The 21539-nt window shown below is 51.3% G+C and overlaps 3 protein-coding genes across 5 annotated transcripts in view; 1 reads left to right on the forward strand and 2 right to left on the reverse strand.

Annotated features, from left to right (window-relative positions):
• On the reverse strand, positions 1-2078 carry P2RY13 (purinergic receptor P2Y13). The gene is made up of 2 exons (XM_036243953.1): positions 1888-2078; positions 1-1530 (listed from the first exon to the last, which is right to left on the reverse strand). Exon 2 carries the CDS (start codon positions 1519-1521, stop codon positions 523-525), a length of 999 nt encoding a protein of 332 aa, XP_036099846.1. The 5' UTR covers positions 1522-1530; positions 1888-2078; the 3' UTR covers positions 1-522.
• A 1589-nt stretch (positions 2079-3667) lies between these two features.
• LOC118617053 (mediator of RNA polymerase II transcription subunit 12-like protein) overlaps positions 3668-21539 on the forward strand; it is a 58786-nt gene continuing 40914 nt past the window's right edge. The window contains exons 1-2 of the mRNA XM_036242539.1: positions 3668-3814; positions 20544-20691. The gene's annotated coding sequence lies outside the window, so the exon portion shown is untranslated. The remainder of the gene's footprint in view (positions 3815-20543; positions 20692-21539) is intronic.
• P2RY12 (purinergic receptor P2Y12) lies at positions 8396-20549 on the reverse strand. Of its 3 annotated transcripts, none has more exons than XM_036243952.1 (2): positions 11850-11907; positions 8396-10398 (listed from the first exon to the last, which is right to left on the reverse strand). In XM_036243952.1, exon 2 carries the CDS (start codon positions 10374-10376, stop codon positions 9357-9359), a length of 1020 nt encoding a protein of 339 aa, XP_036099845.1. In that variant the 5' UTR covers positions 10377-10398; positions 11850-11907; the 3' UTR covers positions 8396-9356. The 3 variants fall into 3 exon arrangements, with proteins under 3 accessions (XP_036099845.1, XP_036099844.1, XP_036099843.1); XM_036243951.1 differs by lacking the exon at positions 11850-11907 and adding an exon at positions 20320-20549 and having other exon boundaries at positions 8401-10398; XM_036243950.1 differs by lacking the exon at positions 11850-11907 and adding an exon at positions 20302-20549 and having other exon boundaries at positions 8402-10398.

Consider the following 21539-nt stretch of genomic DNA (forward strand, 5'->3'; position numbering starts at 1 on the left):
TCAGAGGACCTTTGACCACCATCAGCCTTCGAGATGCTTCTTACGTAACATCCCTCTCAACCCCCAGATTTCAGCTTGCCCCCAGGGGCTGTCACGGTGGGTTTTTGTTGTTGTTGTTTTCAAATCAGCAAATATCAACACTTGTGGGATACAGATCGGTTGTGTTGTTTGAGTAATGTGTGTGCAAGAAGGCGGGAAGGTGTTTTTCGGAGGGGAGGATTTCAGGGGTACACATGTATCTGCAATACACCTCCTCCCGAGCCTAAGTGAATTTTCTGGGGAAGATGACCCCTAGCGGCCGTTTGCTCTCTGTGCATTTCCCTGCCTGGCTCTGCCGTCTGCTTGTGAATAGGTCTGCGTGGGGTTGAAATGTATGCAGCCCTCTCCGTCCCTCGTCCCTCGAGATGACGCCAATGTGAGGGAGCATTTGTTGTCACCCTTTTTTATTGCCCCCACGTCACGTTCACGTACATTTGTCGTTGGGAGGCTAGCCCACAGAGAGAAGTGAGCTCTGTAAAATGATCAGCTTAGGGTTATATTGTCTGTCTGGCTAGTGTGGTTGTCTTGGGTGGATGAGGTCTCCCTTCCTCTGCTACGAAACAGCCTTCTCGTGAATTTCTTACATAGGAAAATGTATATCAGGGGGTCCATGCAAATGTTGGTGGCCGCAAGGAAGAGCGTGGTCTCCTTAGCCATGAACAGCCGGTGCTGCAGCTGACAGTCGGTCTTGGTGTTGGTCTGACTGTGCGTGTAGGGGACCCGGGCGAAGTGGAAGGGGGCGAAGCAGACGAAGAAGACGGCTATGACCACGAACACTTTACCTTCCAGCCTCTTGTTGTTCCTGCTGTCCTTGCTCCGCGACCTTCTGTAGGAATCGAAGACCCGTTTGGCAATCACCGCGTAGAACAGGAGCATGAGGGTGAACACGGTCCAGAAAACGAACTGGGAAAAGTAGTTCACCCCTTGGTGCCACTTCAGCCCCAGGGGGCTCTTCAGCGAGGCACACTTCCTCACCGACCGCGGCGTGGCCTTCTGGTTGCTGAAGACCATGTTGGGCAGGGAGACAAGGAACAACAAGACCCAGACGAGGGCCGAGGCCCCCTTCGCGAAAGCCGGCCTCTGGACGGCGAATTTGCCGAACGGCCTGACGATCTTGAGGAACCTGTCGAAGGCGATGAGGCCCAGCAGCGTGATGCCCACGTACATGGTCTCGTAGAAGATGACGGCGGAGTAGCGGCACACGAAGGCCCGGAGCTGCCAGGGCCCCAGCCGCGCGTCGGACAGGATTTTGAACGGGAGCGTGAGGGTCATGACCAGGTCGGCCACCAGCGTGCTTTTGAGGTAGACGATGAAGGTGGAGGAGCTGGGGATGCGCGCGAACACCCACAGCGCCAGGCTGTTGAGCGCCAGGCTGGTGAGGAAGACGACGGTGTAGATGACGGGGAACACCAGCTGCGCCACCCGCGTGTCCCGGGGGCACCGCTCCGACCCGTTGAGGCCCTTCATGCCCGTGGCATTCATGACTCCCAGCTGCACAGAGACACACACAGGGAACACAAAGCTTTTTACCGTTTCAAAATGCTCCTTTCAGAAAACGCAGACCTTAGGTGCTGCCCAGTCCCAGCTTCTGAGCGAGCAGCGTCACGGTCAACAGAGAAGGCACCTGGTTCCCGGCTGGGACCTTTAGAGCGCGTGGTGCACCTTCGCTGCCTGTGACGGCACCATCGCTTCCGCACCACTGTGAACCCCGAAAAACAGGCCCCCCGCAATCACAGGCACCGCTCCCACAGTGGGAGCAAAGGAAAGTCCGCTGAGAGGGGACGGTTCCTGCCGGGCGCGTCCGCCCTGCACTTCCTGAGCTGCTCCGGGTGGCTGGCAGGGGCTCACCTGAAGCGTGGCCCCCCAAGGGAGCCTGTCTTCCCCACGGAGCTCACTGACAGTGAAGCCTGGAGTCCCCTGGTCCGGGAGGAGGCTCGCTCGTGTCTGCCCACAGAGAGAGCGTCCGCTCAGCCCACGAACAGCGAGCGGAGCCAGCCCGGCTGCTGTCTTAAACCCGCTTCCTTCCTCATTCCACGCCCTGCGTGATGCGCCAGAGTGCGCCGCGGGCTTCGGGGTGTCGTGGGAAAGCCCTCTGGTCCTCAGCCTGCGTCCTGCGTGTCTCCCGTGATTGCGTACACGAGTCGCAGTCATCTTCATATTTCCCCCCGAGTCCCTGTCCTGCAACTTCACCTTCTCCTTGTTCGGGGAAATGCTTCGGTGCCGCCTGCAACAGCAGCGAGGCAGAGAGAGAGAGACAGTCACCCCGAGATCAGATAGGCTCATCGCCTGTGTCCCTTGTGGACAGTTTTCCCCGGACATGTGTGTTCCCTGCGACGGCCTGTGTGTTTCTCTAACTACTGACTTCTCTGAGTCTTTGGTCTTTCCCTGTCTGAGAGACAATGACATCCTTGCTGAGCGTCAAGGGCGGAGAGACCCAGATGTTTGGAGTCAGAACCTCACCTCCAGCAATTACCAGGCACCGGCTCCCAGACGGATAATTTGCCGGCTCTGGGCAGCTCCGTCCTCATCTGCGAAATGGGTCCACGCCAGTGGGCATCACGAGTGCGAGCCCCTCACTGTGCGGCGCGTGAACTGCAGATCTGAGCGGAGGCACATGCTCTGTTGCCAGACAACCGTTTCGGACCCCTCGTCTGTGTTTGCTGTGCGGTGCCCAGTGCGAAAGACTTCAGCCGCTTCCCCCAGCAGTCTGGGGCCAAGGTCTGTGATTTTTTTTTCTTTTTCTTTTTTTTTCTCTTCTTTAAATTCTCTTCAGGTTTGAAAGAGAGTAATTGCTACTTTTGTAGGGGCACGGTCGGGGGCGGAAATGTTTTCTCGCCAGATAGGTAATGGGAAAGAGGAAGTTTAGGCAGCTTAGGAGGGAATGTGGCTTCTCCACGGGGGGTTTCACTTCGCATTTTCGGCTTCAGCTTTTCCCGCAGAACTGGAGCAGACTGCGCGGTTGGGCTGGTGGAGGCTTTTCGATGGCTTGGCCTGGGATTCGGAGAATAAAATTCCATCACCCACTGGACGTGTTTAAATGTGAGGCCGCGGGATACCTGATCCTTTTGCTGGGACCTTCCCAAGGGGAACACAGTTTGAAAAATACGTGTTTGACTCCAGTTGATTCCTGGACATTACAGATTGTGGGTGTGGTGGACCATCATGTAAACATATGGCCGTGTGCCTGCCTCCGTAGAGGACAAAGACAGACTTAGTTTTGTTTTTTAAGTGGACGGGTCTGACCTGTGTCACACAGTGTACATTTCCCGCAGTGCCAAGCCCATGGTCTGGATGAAGGGTGAAACGGTTTCAGTTTAGACGAGAGAAGCACTGTGCAAGGTCATTTCATAACGTGAAAACTGGAAATCACATTTCGGTCAAATTTCAAAACGCCGGAGTGTGGGAACCTCTCAGAAGAGGAACTCAGAATCCATTTCCAGAACCCCAGCAGCACATTCTTGTAAATCTGGGGTAGGTTTCAGAACGTTGGCGCGCAGTGCGTATTCGGCAGGTCACTCCCTTCTGTACGGTCACGTGCTCAGTGTGTGTCATCGGGGGCTGTGGCTCCCGGGGCGTCCTGGCCCCTGGCGGGGTCTCTGAGAGGCCGCCGTGCGGAGCAGCGAGCAGGGCCTTGGGAGCCAGAGCGCCCGGGTTTTCAGTTCCGTATTCTAATTGCCACTTTCCCCGCGACCGTGGGCACGCCAGCTATGCTGTCTATGAAGCCACTGTCTCCTCTTGGCGTGAGCGTCAGGGGCGGTGTCTGCTTCCGTGTGCGGTGAGGGGGTACAGTGGGTGGGCCGGCTCCGAGGGGGGAGGGCGATGCCGGGGACGGAGGGCCAGTGTGGTTCCCGTCGGACGAGATGAAAGGCAAGTGGAGTATCTTCGGGAACAGAGGGAATCGCTCGAAAGGCAGGAGGGAAGAATCAGAGAAGATGTAAGTAAGGGTCTCAGAAATTAGGTGCCTGCCAAGTGGAAATAAACTGAACATTTAAAATCCTATTGGATCCGGCTGGTGTGGCTCAGTGGTTGAGCATCAACCGTGCACCAAGTGGTCACCGGTTCGATTCCCGGTGAGGACACATGCCCAGGTTGTGGGCCTGATCCCCAGTGGGGGGCGTGCAGGAGGCGGCCAGTCAATGTTCTCTCTCATCCATGTTTCTCTCTCCCTCTCCCTCAAATCAGTAAAAATTAAAAATTAAGAAAAAATCCCGTTGGCCTTAAAGGGAATGTAGTCGACCCGTGTGAGATCCCACAGGCTGTGCCGTTCTGTGTGCTCTGAGCTGCCTGACAGCGCTCAGAGACAGGCCCCCGGGCGGAGGACTGAGGAGACGTTGGGGGGGGGGGCGCGGGGACGTCAGCGCGTGGCCCCGGTCACGCAGCCCAGGCCCACTGCGGACCCCGCGGTCAGCTCCCACAGCCCATCCCCAGGACCTGCGTCCCTGTCCCGGGTGCGAGAAGCCACAGATGAGGTGAACGAGGAGTTGTTCAGCCAGCTCCGGAGTTGGTGTGAATGACCCAGGGACCGTCTGGCCGTCCCCTGAGCTGTCAGTTTAAAACATAAGCTGGTTCAAAGCAATGCGCTCAGAAGAGAGTCCAAGAAGGTGCAATAAAATGACAGTCAGAAGCCTGTGAAAGGCGAGTGAACGCCCGATCAGGGCTAACAGTCTGAGCTCCCGTTGACATGGTAACCGGCACCATGGAAACAAGAACTGGGAAGATGAGGAAGTATTTGCTTTCACTTGGAATGAAAGTCGACATGGGAATTCCTGTCCTCAGAAGACCTTCGAGTCCCCATGGAAGTACCCACGATGCTTTCTCAGACGGTATGAAATGGTTAAAGAAATTCCACGAGAGATGAACCGAGAGCGGTAGTAATAAGCTAAAATAAATTATGCAATTTAACATTAACTATAGTCACCTGTGTCTATTGCTAAATTCAGTGGTATAAAGTCTATACATATAACTGGAAATAGGCAATGGATTATCTAAAACATTATACAAATATTTTAAAAACTTTTTTTTCTTTATTGATTTTGGAGAAAGAGGAAGGGATAGGGAGAGAGATAGAAACATGGATGAGAGAGAACATCGACTGGCCGCCTCCTGCACGCCCCCCACTGGGGATCGGGCCCACAACCTGGGCATGTGCCCTGACCGGGAATCGAACCAGCGACCTCTTGGTGCAGGGTTGATGCTCAACCACTGAGCCACACCAGCTGGACCAAATAGTGTTTCATATTTTTATGAAAGTTTAAATAATTTAAATATAGACATGCATATAGTAGGGATTGAAAGTTAATCCCTCTTACATACACATGCCAATGGTTTGGAAATATATATATATTTACACTGATGGACAGATTGGATCTTTGTTTCATTTCATGTCAGTACATAATACTTCCCTGATTTTTAAAAAATGTTGTGCTATCTGAAATGATCATAGTTGAGTTACATTGTTACTGATGGACATTCATTTTTTTCTATTTTTTTTTCATATTAAAAACCAGGACTGTAGAGGACATGCATGACCACACATTTTTGTGGGTTTGTTCCTACATATTTCCAGGAAGTGTCCTCAAAGCGGAATGCTGGCTGGACACGGTAGGGTGGTGTTTTCCGGGAGCTCTCTGGAAAGATTGTACTGATTTTCTGTCTCACTGAGGGGAAGTCTACAACACTGTGCTTAAAAATCTTTTAAATCAGGCCCTAGTCGTTTTGCTCAGTGGTTAGAGCATTGACCTGCAGTCCAGAGAGACCTGGGTTCGGTTCCCGCTAAGGGCACGTACCTCGGTTGCAGTTTGTCCCCGGCCATGGTTGGTCGTGCGGGTGGCAGCCACTCGATGTGTCCCTTTCACGTCGATGTTTCTCCCTCCCTCCCTCCCTCCCACTCTATCTGAACAAAAAAATGGAAAAATGTCCTCGGGTGAGGATAAAAAAAAATTTTTTTCAATCAGTTCTTAACTTATAGTTGCAAATAAGCCATGTCATTTATGTATACATTTATTCGTTTATTAGTGATACATCTTTTTATATTAAAAAAATTTTTTTTTCTTTATTGACTTCAGAGAGAGAGAGGAAGGAGAGGGAGAGAGAGACAGAAACATGGATGGCAGAGAGAACATGGACTGGCCACCTCCTGCATGCCCCCCACTGGGGATGGGCCCACAACCTGGGCTTGTGCCCTGACCGGGAATCGAACCCGCAACCTCTTGGTGCAGGGTCGACGCTCAACCCCTGAGCCACACTGGCCGGGCTCTTTTTATATTTTTATTGTCCATTTGTATTTCTGCTGGGAATGGATCTTCCAAGCCCTTTTCCCATTTTAAAGGCCAGGCTGTTTCTCTTTCCTGAGTAACTTGTAAGCGTATCTCCGGGGCGTGGCTCCCACTGGCCTTACTGTAAGTGGGCGTGGGGTGTTCCCAGCCCGCAGGCCCCCCAGAGCAGCCGCTGGAATCTGCAGTCGTTTGCAGCAAAGCCACCGAAACACCCCGATGCATGAGGACAGGAGTTGTCAGTGTGCTTTTCTCAAGAGCCGGTCGGTCAGTAAGCGCTCAGGCCGTGTGACCATGTAATCTCCCACCAACGGCTTTTCCATGCGGTGCCGGGAAGGGCCGTAGTGCAGAACCGAGTGGGTGCGGCTGTAGCTCATGCATCCTGATTGCGGACACAGACGTCCACAGGACTTCAATGCAGCAGGAGCGTGTGCTCTCTGACGTTTATCCCCACAAACACCTGACGTGTCACGGGCCATACAGAAGTAGCAGCCGGGCGGGATTTGGCCTCCAGGTGCGGTTTGCCTCACCTGTTCTAGACCCTTTCTGTACGGAACCAGCGAGGGAGGTTGCCCATCAGCAGCATCCTTGGGACCTGCTTGTTCATCTCCTTTCTGAACTTTCAGCTTCTGGATCTCAGTCCACAAAGTTGAGCTTCACTGTTTAAAAAAGTTATTATGAAATGTGGGATGCGTTATGTATATTAAAATTTCTCAGTCGGAGAGAGTGACATATATAATGAGCACCCCATAAATACCGACCTCTCAGTCTGCTCTGCATGGTTCAGTTTGGTGTTTGACGCGGGAACATATACTGTCTAATGTCTTTGAATAAAGAAAGTGTGACTGACAGTTTAATGAAACTTTTCATATTATATATAAAAACGTAGGTAGTTCCAAACCCTTGACGGTTTTTGGTTTTTTGTTTTTTTTGCAAAGGTACCATCCTACCTTTAGTGTTCCTGGTTTTCTTTTCTTTTTCTTGTAGAAGTTGTCATCTCAGTGAGTAAGTTTAAGGCAAAATGAAAGATTATTCAGGGAAGTCTTACGCTCACCCTGCAGTCTCACGTGGTCAGCCTTAATCCATTCTCCACCCTAAGGTGGGTGGGGTGAGGGGTGCAGGTCAGAGAGCGAGCCCTCGTTTCTCCTCCGGCTCCAGTGCCCCTGAATTCTTACAGAACGTGCACACTCGTGTGTATGGCATGGGAGGGAGCTGCATAGTGTACACTGTCCCCGGGGCATCTGCTGGGACAGGGCTCTGGGTGCCTCTCCACTGCCCCCCGGTGCTGGCCGGCAGCGCTGCCCGGGCCGGCGGTGTGGCTGCCGGAGAAGGATGCCCGTTAGCCTTAAATGAGTTCATTTTGTGCTGAGATTTAACTTGGCTTGTGGAAGGTTTGGATAAAATCTGTCACTGAGTTTCAGTGAAGGCCCTTCGACCACAACGCCCCGTTTCGATGTCTTCTCGTACTATATTGAGATATTGGGATGTATGCCTTCCGTTTGAGAATCACCTCTGAGGACCCTAAGGAATTAGGATAAATCATGTCAAATGCCAAGTGTGTTGTATGTTTTGTTTATATTAAAACTAACAAGTCCTGGTCAGTTTGGCTCAGTGGTTAGAGTGTAGGTCCGAGGACCAAAGAATCCCAGGTTTGGTTCCCACTGAGGGCACATACCTCGGTTGTGGTCTGTCCCCAGCCCCTGTTGGGGTCGTGTGGGTGGCAACCAGTCGATGTGTCTCTCTCATGTCCAAGTGTCTCTCTTACATCAATGTTTCTCTCTCTCTTCCTCCCTCCCTTCTTCCTGCTCTATCTGAAGATAATTGCAAAAATGTCCTCGGGAGGATTAAAAAAAAAAAAGGAAGAGATAAAACTAATGAATATGGCTTGTGTGGAATCAGGCTACATTCTAAGTCTGATGGGTTTTCATTTACATGGGGACTAATTGACGTGAGATGTCACCATCAGGAAATTTGCCCAATGTTGTGTCGTAAAGGTGCCCTTTCTCAAGTGGGTTTCATGTTCCTCGGAGGGGGTGAATAGGTGAGTCATGGTATCAAACATCTCTGAACAAGGAATTTCCCACGCAGTGTGATTGAGCGTTTAATGTAAAATTTTTGTTATACACACCAATAACAAACAGGTAAATGCAAACATTTTAATCACTTTCCTGTTGATGGTTATCCTCTGCAAATGCCTGATTATATTTAATTTGTTCTTCTCACTGTGAGAAATGTTTATTAACCCAAGTTGCATGCAGTTGCTAATAGCTGGTTAATAAAGATAGGTTAATGATGGCATTGTATTTACTAAAGTTGTCAAAATATTAGTAAAACTGGTTTCTCTAGTGTTAAGTATTATGGTTTTTGTTTGTGTGTGCATAAAAACTCCTTATTTTAATAGCTTCATTTGCTATTTCTTTACTTTTTATTGGAAAGGTAGTTTTTAGTCCTCTAACTTAATGAACATTTAAAAAAATTCAGTCCAATCTCTTACCATTTTGATTAGTATAAATCCCTTAACTCTTTGCTAATAATGACAAGTTAGTAGTTACTATTCTTTGCATGTCCCACTTCCTTAAATGTTTATAATGATTATCACAATAGGTCAGCATTTGATTAGGGGACTAGGATTATATACACATCTTAGTAAGTACAATTTGGGGTCAGAAAATCTTATCACATTTATCATTCTTCAGTTGATTATACAGTAAGTTGATTATAGCATTGTGACCAATACTGTACTTAAAGAATTACAGTAGGTATTAATATATCGTTACCCATTCTGCCCAAACTGGACCGTTCATGCATGTCGCATGGGGCTTGGATACAGCCTGTTTGGCTCCACAGCGACAAGTGGACTTACTTTTCCACATTTTAAGATAGCTTCTGACACTGGAAAAGTAAATGAAAGTTACTTTTGTCGTCTTCCGTTGTTTCCAGAGTCCCTGCCGCGGACTCATCTGCTTCTTAGCATGAATACGTCTGCATACTGTGTTCCTGGGAGGAGTCCCCTCACCAGGAGGTCGAAGCATCCCCGGGGTCAGTTCACATGGGCGTCTCTTCACTTGGGTCCTCACCACCCTGCCCTTGCCTCCTGCGGTTTGGGGGCGCGGGTGTCGCTGCGCCGAGGCCCTTCAGCATGCCCAGCAGGGAGTTTCTGAAGGACTTGCAAAGGAAGAAGTAGATAAACGGGTCCAAGCAGGCGTTCAAGGAGGTCAGCCAGAGCGTGGCCTCCTTCACGTAGAACAGCGTGTTCTCCGCAGAGCAGTGGAAGACGTCCCGAGTCTGGCTGAGGGTGTAGGGGATGCGGGCGAAGTGGAAGGGCACGAAACAGATGAAGAAGACAGCGATGATGATGAACACCTTGACGTTCACCTTTTTCTTGGGGACTTTGCCCACACCCCTGGCCCTCACGTACGACCGGTATAGTTCTTTCGTGATGAGTGTGTAGCATACGATGACAATTAAGAAATTAATCCAGAAAATGACTTGGCAGATGTAATTGACTATCTCGTGCCAGACCAAGCCAAACTCGGACTTGAGGAAGGAGCATTTCTTCACGTTCTTGTCCGCGGGCCTCTTGTTGGTAAGAATCATGTTCGGCAAGGAGAGGAAGAACATGAAGGCCCAGATGGCGATGGAGAGAATCTTAGCCCCCAGGAGATTGTTGGGGCTGGATGTCTTAAACGGCCTGGTGGTCTTCTGGTAGCGGTCGATGGTTATCAGCCCCAGGAAGGAAATGCTGATGTACATTGTGAAATAAAACACGACAGAGGTCACCTGGCACACGAAAGTCCTCAGGGGTCCCGTTCCCAGTCTGGCATCGCTGAGGATCTTGAACGGGAAAGTCAGAATCATGAGAAGGTCGGAAATGACCGTGTTCTTGAGGAAGATGATGAAGTTGGATTTACTGCGGATCTGGAAGAAAATCCTCATCGCCAGGCCGTTGACGATGAGTCCCGTGAAAAACAGGAGCGTGTAGAGGAGGGGGAAGAGGACCTGGGTGATGTTGTAGTCTCTGGCGCACAGGCTGCCGTTCCCAGCCGCGGAGGTGAGGTTGTCCATGGCTGCGTTCCTCCCTGCTTACCTAGAGGGGAGGGACGGGAGGGTTATTTTTGGTGCCAGGTGGTGGATGTTGCTCGCATCACAAACTGCGGTTTCTAATCCTCTTTGTAAGAACGTAACACACTGAATCTCTTAATACTTTCTTTCGGCAAATAGTCTCTCTCTAGCCAAGGAAGACGGTCTGAATTACATGAAGGTGCGGATACTTTGTATCCCTTACTTGCTGACTATTTCCCTCCCATAGAACATTTTTGATCTTAGACAGAAACACACGCATGTTTGTATATAAAAACTAGAAGACAGAACTAGGGTTCTGCTGTGTGCTCCAGCTTCATTTCCATCCCTCTAAAACCCTTTGTGTCTGCTTAGTCCTCTTTCCCACACTGTCCTGGTTCTTGGACTTCAGTGTCTCCGGCTGTACCGTCGAAGGTTCCAAGGAGACGTGACTGATACGGGCCTGTTAGAATTAAACAAGTAAAATGCTTCATCGGGAGGGAAAATGTCCTGTATACTCAAAGGATATTTCTGCCTCTCTATTGCTGTCCCCCAATCAAACATCAGCCTCACAGGGACTCATTCTGTAGCTGCAAATATAACGGTGACAATAAAATATCAAAACCATGCTCCTGTCTGGTTCACAGGTTATTCTACCCCAACGGGCAGCCGTACAGAAAACTAACACTTCACTTGACTACATTATCTGGCATCTAAACTGAAACTGACAGTGAAATGCCTTATATTTTTGTTTCATCAAAGACAATGGAATTGATTCCTCATAGAATATTATTCCTAAATATATGATATGATAAGGTTAAAGTATAAATATCTAAATTTTTTTAAAAACAACCTTCCGTGTAAAACATTTAAATATGACAAATAAAGAGAGAACCAAATACCCCAGATAGCAATGGAATTATTATTTTTTCTCTGTTCTTTAATTTCTGAAAGTAACACAATTTAGATTCATTTTGTCACAGTTATGGCTTCAGTTTTCAACACCTCCTTACCTCTTACCTGTTTAACCTAAAACCATCAAACCCAAAACAGTATTTAGCTGATCCAAGGTCATTGATATTAACCTTCCTTACAACTGCTGTGTGCTTTAAGTCCTATAGTCTTTGCCAGTTTCGGAAATTCTACTTTGAGAATACTCATTTTGCACAGACCATAAATTATGTAACAAATATTTTTGATATCGAGGATTCCGGCTCTATATTTAGGCCCCATTTCACACTCACGGTAAAATAAGTAAGACCACTTGTATTTTATTTCATGCTCTATAAAGTTTTTAAGTGACGTTAATACCCCTTTCTAACACCATTATTGCGGGTTATATTTCAATTTTTACCAAATAAGTGCTTGCCTTGATATTGTTATTAAAGGCTTGCAAGTTTAAGAAAACTGGAAAAAAATTCCACACACATCAGAGTGTAAATACACACGTTTATCAAGTACTTCTAGACGCAAAGTTACCTGGTTACTCTGTGGAGTCTGGAGGCTTTGAATGTGTCCCGTTAAGTGGTCATTAATTCGACCTGCAGAGTAGTATCTGGTATTTTCCTTTATAGTGTCTGAGCGTCGTTGTTCAAACTCTCTGTGATGGAGAATTTGCAGAGTTTTCACCAGGAAAGTCTCGAGGGTTCTAGAGAGAAGCAGAGCGAGACAGCGGAAGAGGGGACCTCACAGAAGTCACCTTCCAGTGCTGTGGACTCCAAGCCAAGCCGACACTGGCTTTCCGTCCGGCCCCTCTGCGACTTCTGCTTTTGTTTCCTTGGGAGATGTGGGGCAGGGTGGGTGGAAAGTCATCTCTTAGAAAGCAGTTTACAATCTTGTGGCTTTTTACTGACACCTGCCCGATGGTTGATGCTATATGACTTCTTTGCTGTGCAGAAGGTTGCAAGCTTGCTTTCTTAGATGGTTGTTTACCTGGAAACGTACTGTGCTCAGCATCAGGTGATACATTACGTTGTAACGAGTAATTACATTAACTCGATATCTGTGCTTGTTAGGGATGTTACATCTCTTGCTCTTTGTCTTTTTTTCTTGGTTAATAATGTCATTATTTTAAATCTGTGTTGAATCAACTTTTTGTAGGCGAAACAGTTTCCTCCCATTATAAATGATAAGATTCCAAAATTACATTAGAAAGAAAAACAGTTGTATCCATTGCCAGGCTTATTATATAAAGTGTTTTTTGTGCTTTTCTTGAACAGAATTTACATAGAGCCAATTTTTTTTTTTTTAACCCAGCTTTTGGTTTGGAGGAAACATATCGTTAAATTCAGGGACCCTCGCATCATAACCTCGATGTAATTATTGTCGTGGGCGTGCATGTACACACACACACACACGTGTTTCGAACCGGAATCTCCTCTGTTCCCAGGGGACCATTTGGGAGATGCCTTTGCTATGAAGACGTTTTGGTTGTTTCTCTCTTCTGAGTTTGGTGTGAGTCTGGGTCTGCACTTGTTCATCTTCTTCAACAGCGGTTCTCCAAGTGCAGGACGGCAGCCAGGCTTCCCCTGGGAGGTCATTAGAAAGGCATGTTCTTGGGCACCAGCCTCAGGGAGTCAGACACTCTGGGCGCCCCCTCCTCTGGATGTCCACGGGCCTTCCGTGTCGCACTCACGCTCACGGAGGTTTGAGGACCACCAATTCACACCGACGGGAGAGTCTTGCCGGCTTTAAGAATCCGAAATCAAGCCATGGAGTTGAGTCATTTCCTTCAGAAATTTTAGTTACTTAATGATCCCGATCTGTCCCTCAGCCGGAGGTGTCACTTTGATAGTCAACTCTTGGAAAAGTAGATATTACGTTACTTTCATTTTAAAATTCGACGGTGACAATACACAAGCCTTCTTGGTTGATTCGGGGACACAGCATGACCCTGGACAGGCCCTGGTGTGCACGCCAGGATGGTAGCAGCCAGTGCCGGGTTCCTCGTGTCGTGAACGAGCCATTGGCTGCTCTCGCCGCTCTTGAAGTAGCTTTGATGGTGCTTCCGTTTCTGGACGAGGGAGGCAGAGCAGGGAACTGATGCTGCTCGGTCCCCGGGCCGGTGTTGGTGACTGGCACGCGGTTGGCACTGCGTCTCCTGTCTCCCCGGCCCCTCCTCTGCCCACACTGCGTCCAGGAGCGAGAGCTGATGTCACCCACGGGGTGGCTGTGCTGCTTTGGGGGAAACAGGGCCCCTACTTGCCTTTGCCGCCACCGTCAACGCCAGAGGGTGTTTATGAATTGCTCGTACGGTCTGGACATGAAACAGGACTTGTGGGGAAAAAAATCACCACTGTTTTCAACAAAGTAACGTGTCGTGTTACAGGAATACTGATTGAGGATACTTGAAGCATATACTTTACCCAGAGTCTATGTTTCCAAACTCCTGGAGGACTGTGGGTAGGGATACGAAGCGTAACGGAAAGACCTCGCTCTTGATCTAAATTAACTTTTCCTTTCCTCTGGTTGTAACTCACAGCCACACCTGTCTGTGCGCCTTCTCTGATGATGTGTCCTCACCGGAGGGTGGGCCGAGGACGTGACCAACCCTTTGGGAGAGCGGTCTCAGACTGCAGAAGTGTATTATCCTACGGATGGAAGTTGAGCAGTGCCCTTGAACCTCTCGTGAATCAACAGCCGCCTTACATGCGGTTCGCTGTTGGGAACAGACTAGCTCGGATCGATTTGGTTATAGTCAGCGACTGACATGACTTAGAAGAATAAACGTGTCCCCCGGAATCTCTGCAAGCAAGTGACTGAATTGGGTTGTTACTTTAGCCGCGTCCGCTGAAGGTTGTCTGCTTATCTGCACATATGGACTCAAAGGAGATTACAGGAGGACCACCCCCGCGGTGGGGGTCTGTGCTCCCTCCGCCACCAGGGTGGGGGACCCAGAGTAATCAGACCACCTGACTGGCTCTCCGGCTGGTCCAGGCTGTCTCACATGGTTGGCAGGTGGGCTCCTTTGGACAGTGGTGGACGTTTGGATCAAACACGTGCAGTTAAGGAACTGCTTACGTATGTCATCTATCTTGGTTTTTCCGGTCAGAGTCTAGAAATGTAGGTTAAATACGAGACAGAGTGCTACAGTCTTGGGCGCTGGGGTTTTGAAAGCGAGAAGGCTAACTCTGCTGACTGGTTTGGCAGCCCGGTCTGGAGCGCCAGGCTGGAAGGCAGAGGCGAGTGCGTCCGGTCGAACTCCTGGACCTCACGGATGCTCCCAGGCTGCGCTGGGCCTGGTGGAGAGGCCTCCTCTCAGCCACGTTGTGGACGAGCAGCTGTGGTCGGACAAGGGCTTCCTATTGAAATCACGTTAAAGGGGTGGCCTAGCTTCCTGGTTCAGAGAAAAGCGTGCTCCGTTCAGGGGGTTAGTGATGAGAGGCAGCAGCTAGTTTCTTGTAAACCCCTCCCCCCGTCGGACACACTCCCTTCCTGTCGGACACGCCCACTCCCCACCACCTGTCAGACACACCTACCCTGTTGGAAACGCCCACCCTCCCACCCCGCCCAAGGCTCCACTGAGGCAGCATTTATTTGAAGTTATTTTATTCTAAACAGAATAATGTGGTATATTGAAGAATCCAACCACAGGAATAGTGTTTGAAAGCCTCTTTTAAGAGTTATTTATTTTGCCCGGCCGGTGTGGCTCCATGGTTGAGCATCGACCCTGCACCAAAAGGTCGCCGGTTTGATTCCCATTCAGGACACGTGCCCAGGTTGTGGGCTGATCCCCAGTGGGGGGCGTGCAGGAGGCGGCCAGTCGATGTTCTCTCTCATCGATGTTTCTATATCTCCCTCTCCCTTCCTCTCTCTCTAAAATCTCTAAAAGAAAAAAATTTTTAAAGAGTTACTTATTTTAATAAATGAACTAAAACAAAAAGTTTATGTAAATTTGTTTTTTTAAAAGTGGCTCTTACTACTCGTTTGGAGCTGCTGTGCACTGGTCCACGTTTGACTATGTAAACGTACAAACTCAAGGGTGCGGGGGAGTTTGAAAGGCTCCGCTGTATCGTATCAGGACTCATCGATGTGTATGCAGGAAAAGAAAGCACTCAAGAGCGGGATTCTTATTTCCCTTTAAAAAGAGCATTAACCTGTTAGTTTTAAAATTCTACCATTATCGGGTCACGTGTAGAAATCATCAGAAAGTAGGACCAAGGCGCGTACACAGCCGATCTCGCCGCCGGATCTTAGAGAAATGCAGACGACTCGGAGCGGACTCCAGTTCAGTTCGCTTCAGTTCTCCTTCCTAAGGGTATTTGGGTCGAGAGACTTTTTAAGAAAATATCCTCGCCCGAGGGTATATTTTTATTGATTTTAGAGAGAGAGGGGAAGAGAGAGAGATCTATGTGGAAAGAAGCACCCGTTCCCTTCTGTGTCCCAAACTGGGAGCAAACCCACAGCTCAGCCATGTGCCCCGCCCGGAAGCTGAACCTAAGACCTTCTGGTGTAGGGATGATGCTCCAACCACCTTGCCTCCCAGCCAGGGCCAATTTTTGATTGTTCATTGCATTCCACTGTGGTGATGTTTCATTTCCGTAACATAACCGACATCCCCCTAGCTCCCTGCCAGCTCAGTCTTCCTGATGTATTATCTGGAGAGAGAAAGGTGCAGCCTGGCGATTCTCAACTCCGTTTGCCGGGGACGCGTTCTCCAGGGCAGACGGTGCTGAGGCGCCGGCCAGACTTCTGCGCTCGTCCCGAGCATTTTCCTGCTGCGAGCAGTCCTTCGGGGAATGAATACGGAGCAGGTCTTTGGCACTGACCCCCACTCCTTAGTTTTCATACAACGATGCAGCTTGGACGCATGTTGATTCCCAGTTGAAAGAGTAGAACGCATCCCTTCGGGCATGTTCGGTCTATTCTCCTGGGTTGCTTGATTCGCGCGTAGTATAAATTGCTGTGTGCAGAATTGCACGTTTTCCTACACGCACAGAAAATCGACGCAAACCGGTCTCACAGTCGACATTTTCTCGGTGCCCTGGTTGAAAATCGCTGTCGCGGGCTGTTGAAAAGAGTCGCTTTTAGACGTCCGTGGGTTAGGGTTAGGGTTAGGAACAGCTATTATGACTTTCCTAACAGTATGGACTTGCAGAAGTGAATGCCGTCTTCACACTGTGCAGAGGTGACCGGCCGGAGGCTCTTTCCCAGGCAAGTGGTCACGGCTCTCGTTTTTAATTCCACCCCCCCCCCCAGCTGGGGCCTGTGCTTCCGCCCAGATCCCCAGCGCATGGGGGCGTGAGCTGGTCCACGCTTCTCCCCTCCTCCTGTCCTCACCCGCCCTGGGTGTTCATCTTTTCTTTTTGCCCCGTAGTGAGGTAGAACGGCGAGCCTGTCTTTCTTTAAGTTAAACCAGACAAGAGACTGCTGTTATTTGTCTCTCTCTCTCTTTTTTAATCTTCACCTGAGGATATTTTTCTATTTATCTTCAGATAGAGTGGGAGGGAGAGAGGGAGGAAGAGAGAGAGCAACATTGACATGAGACAGACACATCAACTGACTGCCTCCCGCACGACCCGACCAGGGCCGGGGATGAACCACAACCGGAGGTACGTGCCCCTTGGTCGAGATTGAACCTGAGACTCATTGGTCCGCGGGCCGACGCTGTAGCTGCTGAGCCAAACCTGCCAGGGCGTTTTCTATGTCTTTTATCCCTGGTCTGCCCGCCAAGCTTTGTTTCCCTTGTGAAGACTGTTTGGAACAAGGCTTTGAAATAAGAGGTCGCCGTTGATCACACCCCAGCACAGCACCTCCTCCTCTCTGGCTGCTGCCCTCTTGCCCAGTGCTAGGAAACGGGGTGTTTCCTTCCCAGCTGCTCAGTTCCCACCGACTCTCCCTTCAGCCCCTGCTCCCGCTCTGCCCGTCACCAGGGAGAAACGTCTCTGAGGTCCACACGTGTTTCCATGAGCAAGTCAGAGGGGCCAGATCCACTGGGACTTCTTCAGGGCCGTCAACAGCGCTGACGACTCCCCTGCTAAGTGTCCCTCCCGGGCCGACCCTGGCTTTCCGCCGCTGATTCATTAGAGAGGTGTTTGCGTCATCTGATGGGCCCCTTGTCCTCCTCACTGTCTCAGCCCTCTGTGCGCCCCCAGAGAATGTGGGGGCTGTGAACCCCTCCCGGTGAGACATCGCCGTTACCCCTCAGCCATCACCTTGGTATCGGGGTCCAGGTCAAACACCCACTGAACAGTGATAAAGCATTTCTCCCTGCACCTCAGCTTCCTCCCACCTGAAGGCAAATCCATGAGCTCCCGCCCGCATCTCCTGCTCTGCTTTCTCCCAACTGCTTGTCTGGGGAGCTGGTCCCGAGGTCCCGGATCGGTGGCCGCTCGGCTGCGCGGCCCTTCCCTGACCTCACCGGACAGCCCTGGATTTCGCCCCTTTGTCTCCATTCCCAGCACCAAGACCTGGTGTACGCCCTGCGGACCGTTTCGTTCGTTTTCTTGGCCGGTCGTTTCTCCTCTTGGGTTTTGTCAGCACTCCCCAGGTTACGTTTCTTACAAAACTAGTTTTTTATCTTCATTCTACCCCAACCTTCTAGTCGTGTTCCTTCAGTAGCCGGCTTGTTGGTCCGTTGCAGTGTGCACTCAGCTAATGCTAAGTCTAATCAGGGCCTACGGACATAACTGCCCCGGGCTGGCTCGGCTGGTTGGAGTGCTGGCCCGCACACCAAGAGGCTGTGGGGTGCGATTCCTGGTTGGGGCGCACACGTACCCTCGGGGGGCATATGGGAGGCAGCCCATCAATGTTTCTCTGTCCCCTCCTTCCTGTTTCTCTAAAAATCAACAAACACTGAGTGAGGATTAAAACAAAGAAAAGACTAGAAATGTGAGAGCCACAGGCTGGAGCCCCCTCACCAAGCGGGGAGGACAGGCACCCCCAAGCCTGGAAGGTCCGGAGTGATGCGGGGCTGCACGCCGAAGGGGTCCCCCTCTCTGCTCCTGCCCTCAGCCGTGCCAGGGGCCTGCGGGGACTGCTCCCAGCTTCTCCACAGCGACGCGGAGGCTGTGCGTGGGGGTCGGGGGGGCAGCAGCCAGGGCAGGACTTGGGCAGGTTGAGGGACAGCGGTGTGAGGAGGCCCTGGCCGTGGGGGGACCGGCGGACGCAGGGGGCTGTCCTGTCTACTCAGGACCCCACCTTCTCCGTCTCAGCCCTCACAACCCTACGGGGCAGGTGGTGTCGCCCTTTCCAGGGGAAGAACCAGAGGCGCAGGCAGGCTCCGTACCCGACCCTGGAGCTGGACTCTGCCCCGGGGAGCGCCCTGGGCTCTGTGCTTGTGAGGGGCCCTGGGTCTTCCCAGGCCAGCGCCCCCCGCCCCCCGCCCCCAGCCTCGCGCAGGCTCCCAGGCTCCCAGGCGCCTCTGCAGATGCTACTTCGATGCCCTTGACTCTGCTGTCTTGGAGGGCGGGGGCCTGGCATCCTGGTGTCTTCCTCAGGGCGTCTAGCGCCGTGTGCTGCACACAGAGCCCGGCTCGCGGAGCCCCCGCACACGGAGCCCCGCACATGGAGCCCCCGCACGCAAATTACCCCCACACAGAGCTCCCTCCCCCCCGCACGCAAACTCCCCCCTACACAGAGTCCCCCAAACGCAGAGCACCCCCCACGTAGAGCCCCCAAACGCAAATTCCCACACACACACAGCCCCCCACCCACGCAGAACATCCCCATGCAGAGTCCCCACACGCAAAGCCCACCCCCACGCGGATCCCGCACGCAGAGCCCCCGCAAGCAGTTGCGAGCATCTTTGCTGACCCCTTCCACCGGCCTCCCACAGACGTTCACAGTAGAGCCGTTGGCCACCAGGTGCCTTCCCTGAAGACCCTTCGAGGGCATGGACTGGCACTGCCTGGGTTTGGGGTTCTCTCGGTGCCCCCCTGTTCCCATTCCACCTGTGCACCCCCCCCCCGAGCGCAGACCAACCCGTGAGCAGGGCGCTGACATGCACGGGAGGTCATGGGTCACCCAGGTGTGCAGCCCGGTGTGGGAACAAGCACCCCGTAGACCACCTCCTGTCAGCTCTGTCTTTGGAACACTTGGGGGAGGTTTGGATCCTCAGGACAGACTAAATAACAACAGCTTCTGGGAGAGAAGCCCCGTACTAAAGGAGGTTAGTGTGAACAGAAGAACCCGGGGGGAGGGGTGCAGGGCGTACAACGCGATCCTGATGGACAGGAACACGCGTGAGCAGAGTTCAAGGGGTGACAGACAGACAGACCGACAAAGAGACCGAGAGGAAAGGGACAGATTCTTTTCCCCTGCGAGCCCCGTGGGGTGGGGCTGGGGGAGGGAGCAGCACCTGGCAGGGGCAGCATGCAGAGATGCTGAGACACCGGGGTGGGGGGCGTGGGGGTCACCCCGAGAAGACGGAAGCGAGTGAGACCCCAGGCGACATCCTGATAGAAACCCCCAAATCCAGGTGCAAGCGGAGCGCACCCTGGACCGCTTAGCTTTGGCTGAGGAGTGTGCTTAGCGGCATGTCCCCGGCTCTGTGTTGCTGTGGCCACATAATCCCCCTCCCCCGTGGGAGAAGGTGCTCCAGGCCCCGGAGGCTGTGTTGGCCCCGAGCTGCGCAGAAGAGGAAGTTAGTCGGGAAGAAACGTTTGCTGGTCCAGGTCTTTACCTCTCATGAATGAGACCTGCGTGCTCTGTTTTTCCCCCCTTTGGAAATAAATATGCATATATCTTCCACAGACATGTTGGAAGCAAATGGAACATTTTTATAAAAGTCCTTGAGGATCCTAGGAAGATTTTTTTTTTTTTCTTTTAAACATGAAATAGCTCCTGACCCTCTAGGGAGGAACCCAGACTTGCTAAGAAAGCACATTTTCCTTAAGGGAACAGTAGGACCCGCCGGAATGTCAGTAGGACGTGCAGTTCCCACCACGCTACCTTTCCCACAACGAAAAGTTTGTCAGTCGTCAACACTTACTCCGAAGGGTTTGCCCACCTCAAGTGCTCCCATTAAGACTCCAGGTCAGTTGACACTTTTGAAAAATGTTGGCAACTGCCAAACCGGAGAAAGCAGGGTCTTGCCAGCGGAGGCTGGGCGCGTGGGCCGGTGGGCAGGGGGCCCCGAGCCAGCGTGGAGGTGCTGTGGTCAGCGTCCGGCCCGGACACGCCTGCGGCCCCGCCCCCGCCGACAGGGCTCTGAACGTGCGTTTTCTCTTTCAGGATGAGTCTTCCAGTCATGAATGTAACCAGCGCACCGTCCTTCTCTACGGAGTGGGCAAGGAGCGTGACCAAGCGAGACACCAGCTGAAGAAGATTACCAAAGACATTCTGAAAATCCTGAATAAGAAGAGCACCTCAGAGACCGGGGGTAAAGAGCCGGGGCCCCAGGGTGCTGTCTTATGTCCTCCCCCATCGCCCCTTTATCGAGTTCCCACAGGGCACTGTCTCCGGTGTTTCCTCTCCTGAATGACTGTCACATTGAACCGTGAATAAGCACATTGAAATGGTAAGGCCTGGCTCCATTGATAGTAAGCCTTGCATTAAAGTAGGGTGTGCTCTAGACAGAAGTAGGTCGTTTTATTTGCCACCCTTTTGTATGCTTCCTGAATTTTCTGCAGTCGTCAGAAGTGAAATATTCAAGAGTGAGTTGGAAACCCCTTATTCCGGAAGAGGGTCCCTTATTCCCTACCATCCTTTTTCGAGCCTGTCGTTTGCCCCGGCTACTTATCTGGTACTGAGCATCAGAGGAGTTGCTCTGTCCTTACTGAGCTCGGACAGAACAGAACGGCTCTGAGCTGGATCAGAGCAAGTCACTCTTGAATATTTCACTTCTGACGACTGCAGAAAATTCAGGAAGCATACAAAAGGGTGGCAAATAAGAACGACCTACTTCTGTCTAGAGCACACCCTACTTTAATGCAAGGCTTACTATAAATGGAGCCAGGCCTTACCATTTCAATGTGCTGTTGACGAGATGATCGGAACTCATGACAGTGCAGTTGCTGATCTTTTTTTTTTTTCCCTTCCGTGGTCCAGAAGAGTAATCGCAGTAGGTGATGGTGACACCCGTATCACCAAGCGATTCAAGTGCAAAGGGAAGGCAGGTCTTGGCTCCATGATGCCCCCGCCACGTGGTGTCCTCTCCCCCACCTTCCACCTCGTTTTCATGGGGGGGGGTGCCTCAGTATTATGTCACCACATTGCAAAGTGGAAATC

The sequence above is a fragment of the Molossus molossus genome, unplaced genomic scaffold, assembly GCF_014108415.1.
Source record: "Molossus molossus isolate mMolMol1 unplaced genomic scaffold, mMolMol1.p scaffold_m16_p_5, whole genome shotgun sequence".
NCBI lineage: Eukaryota > Metazoa > Chordata > Mammalia > Chiroptera > Molossidae > Molossus > Molossus molossus.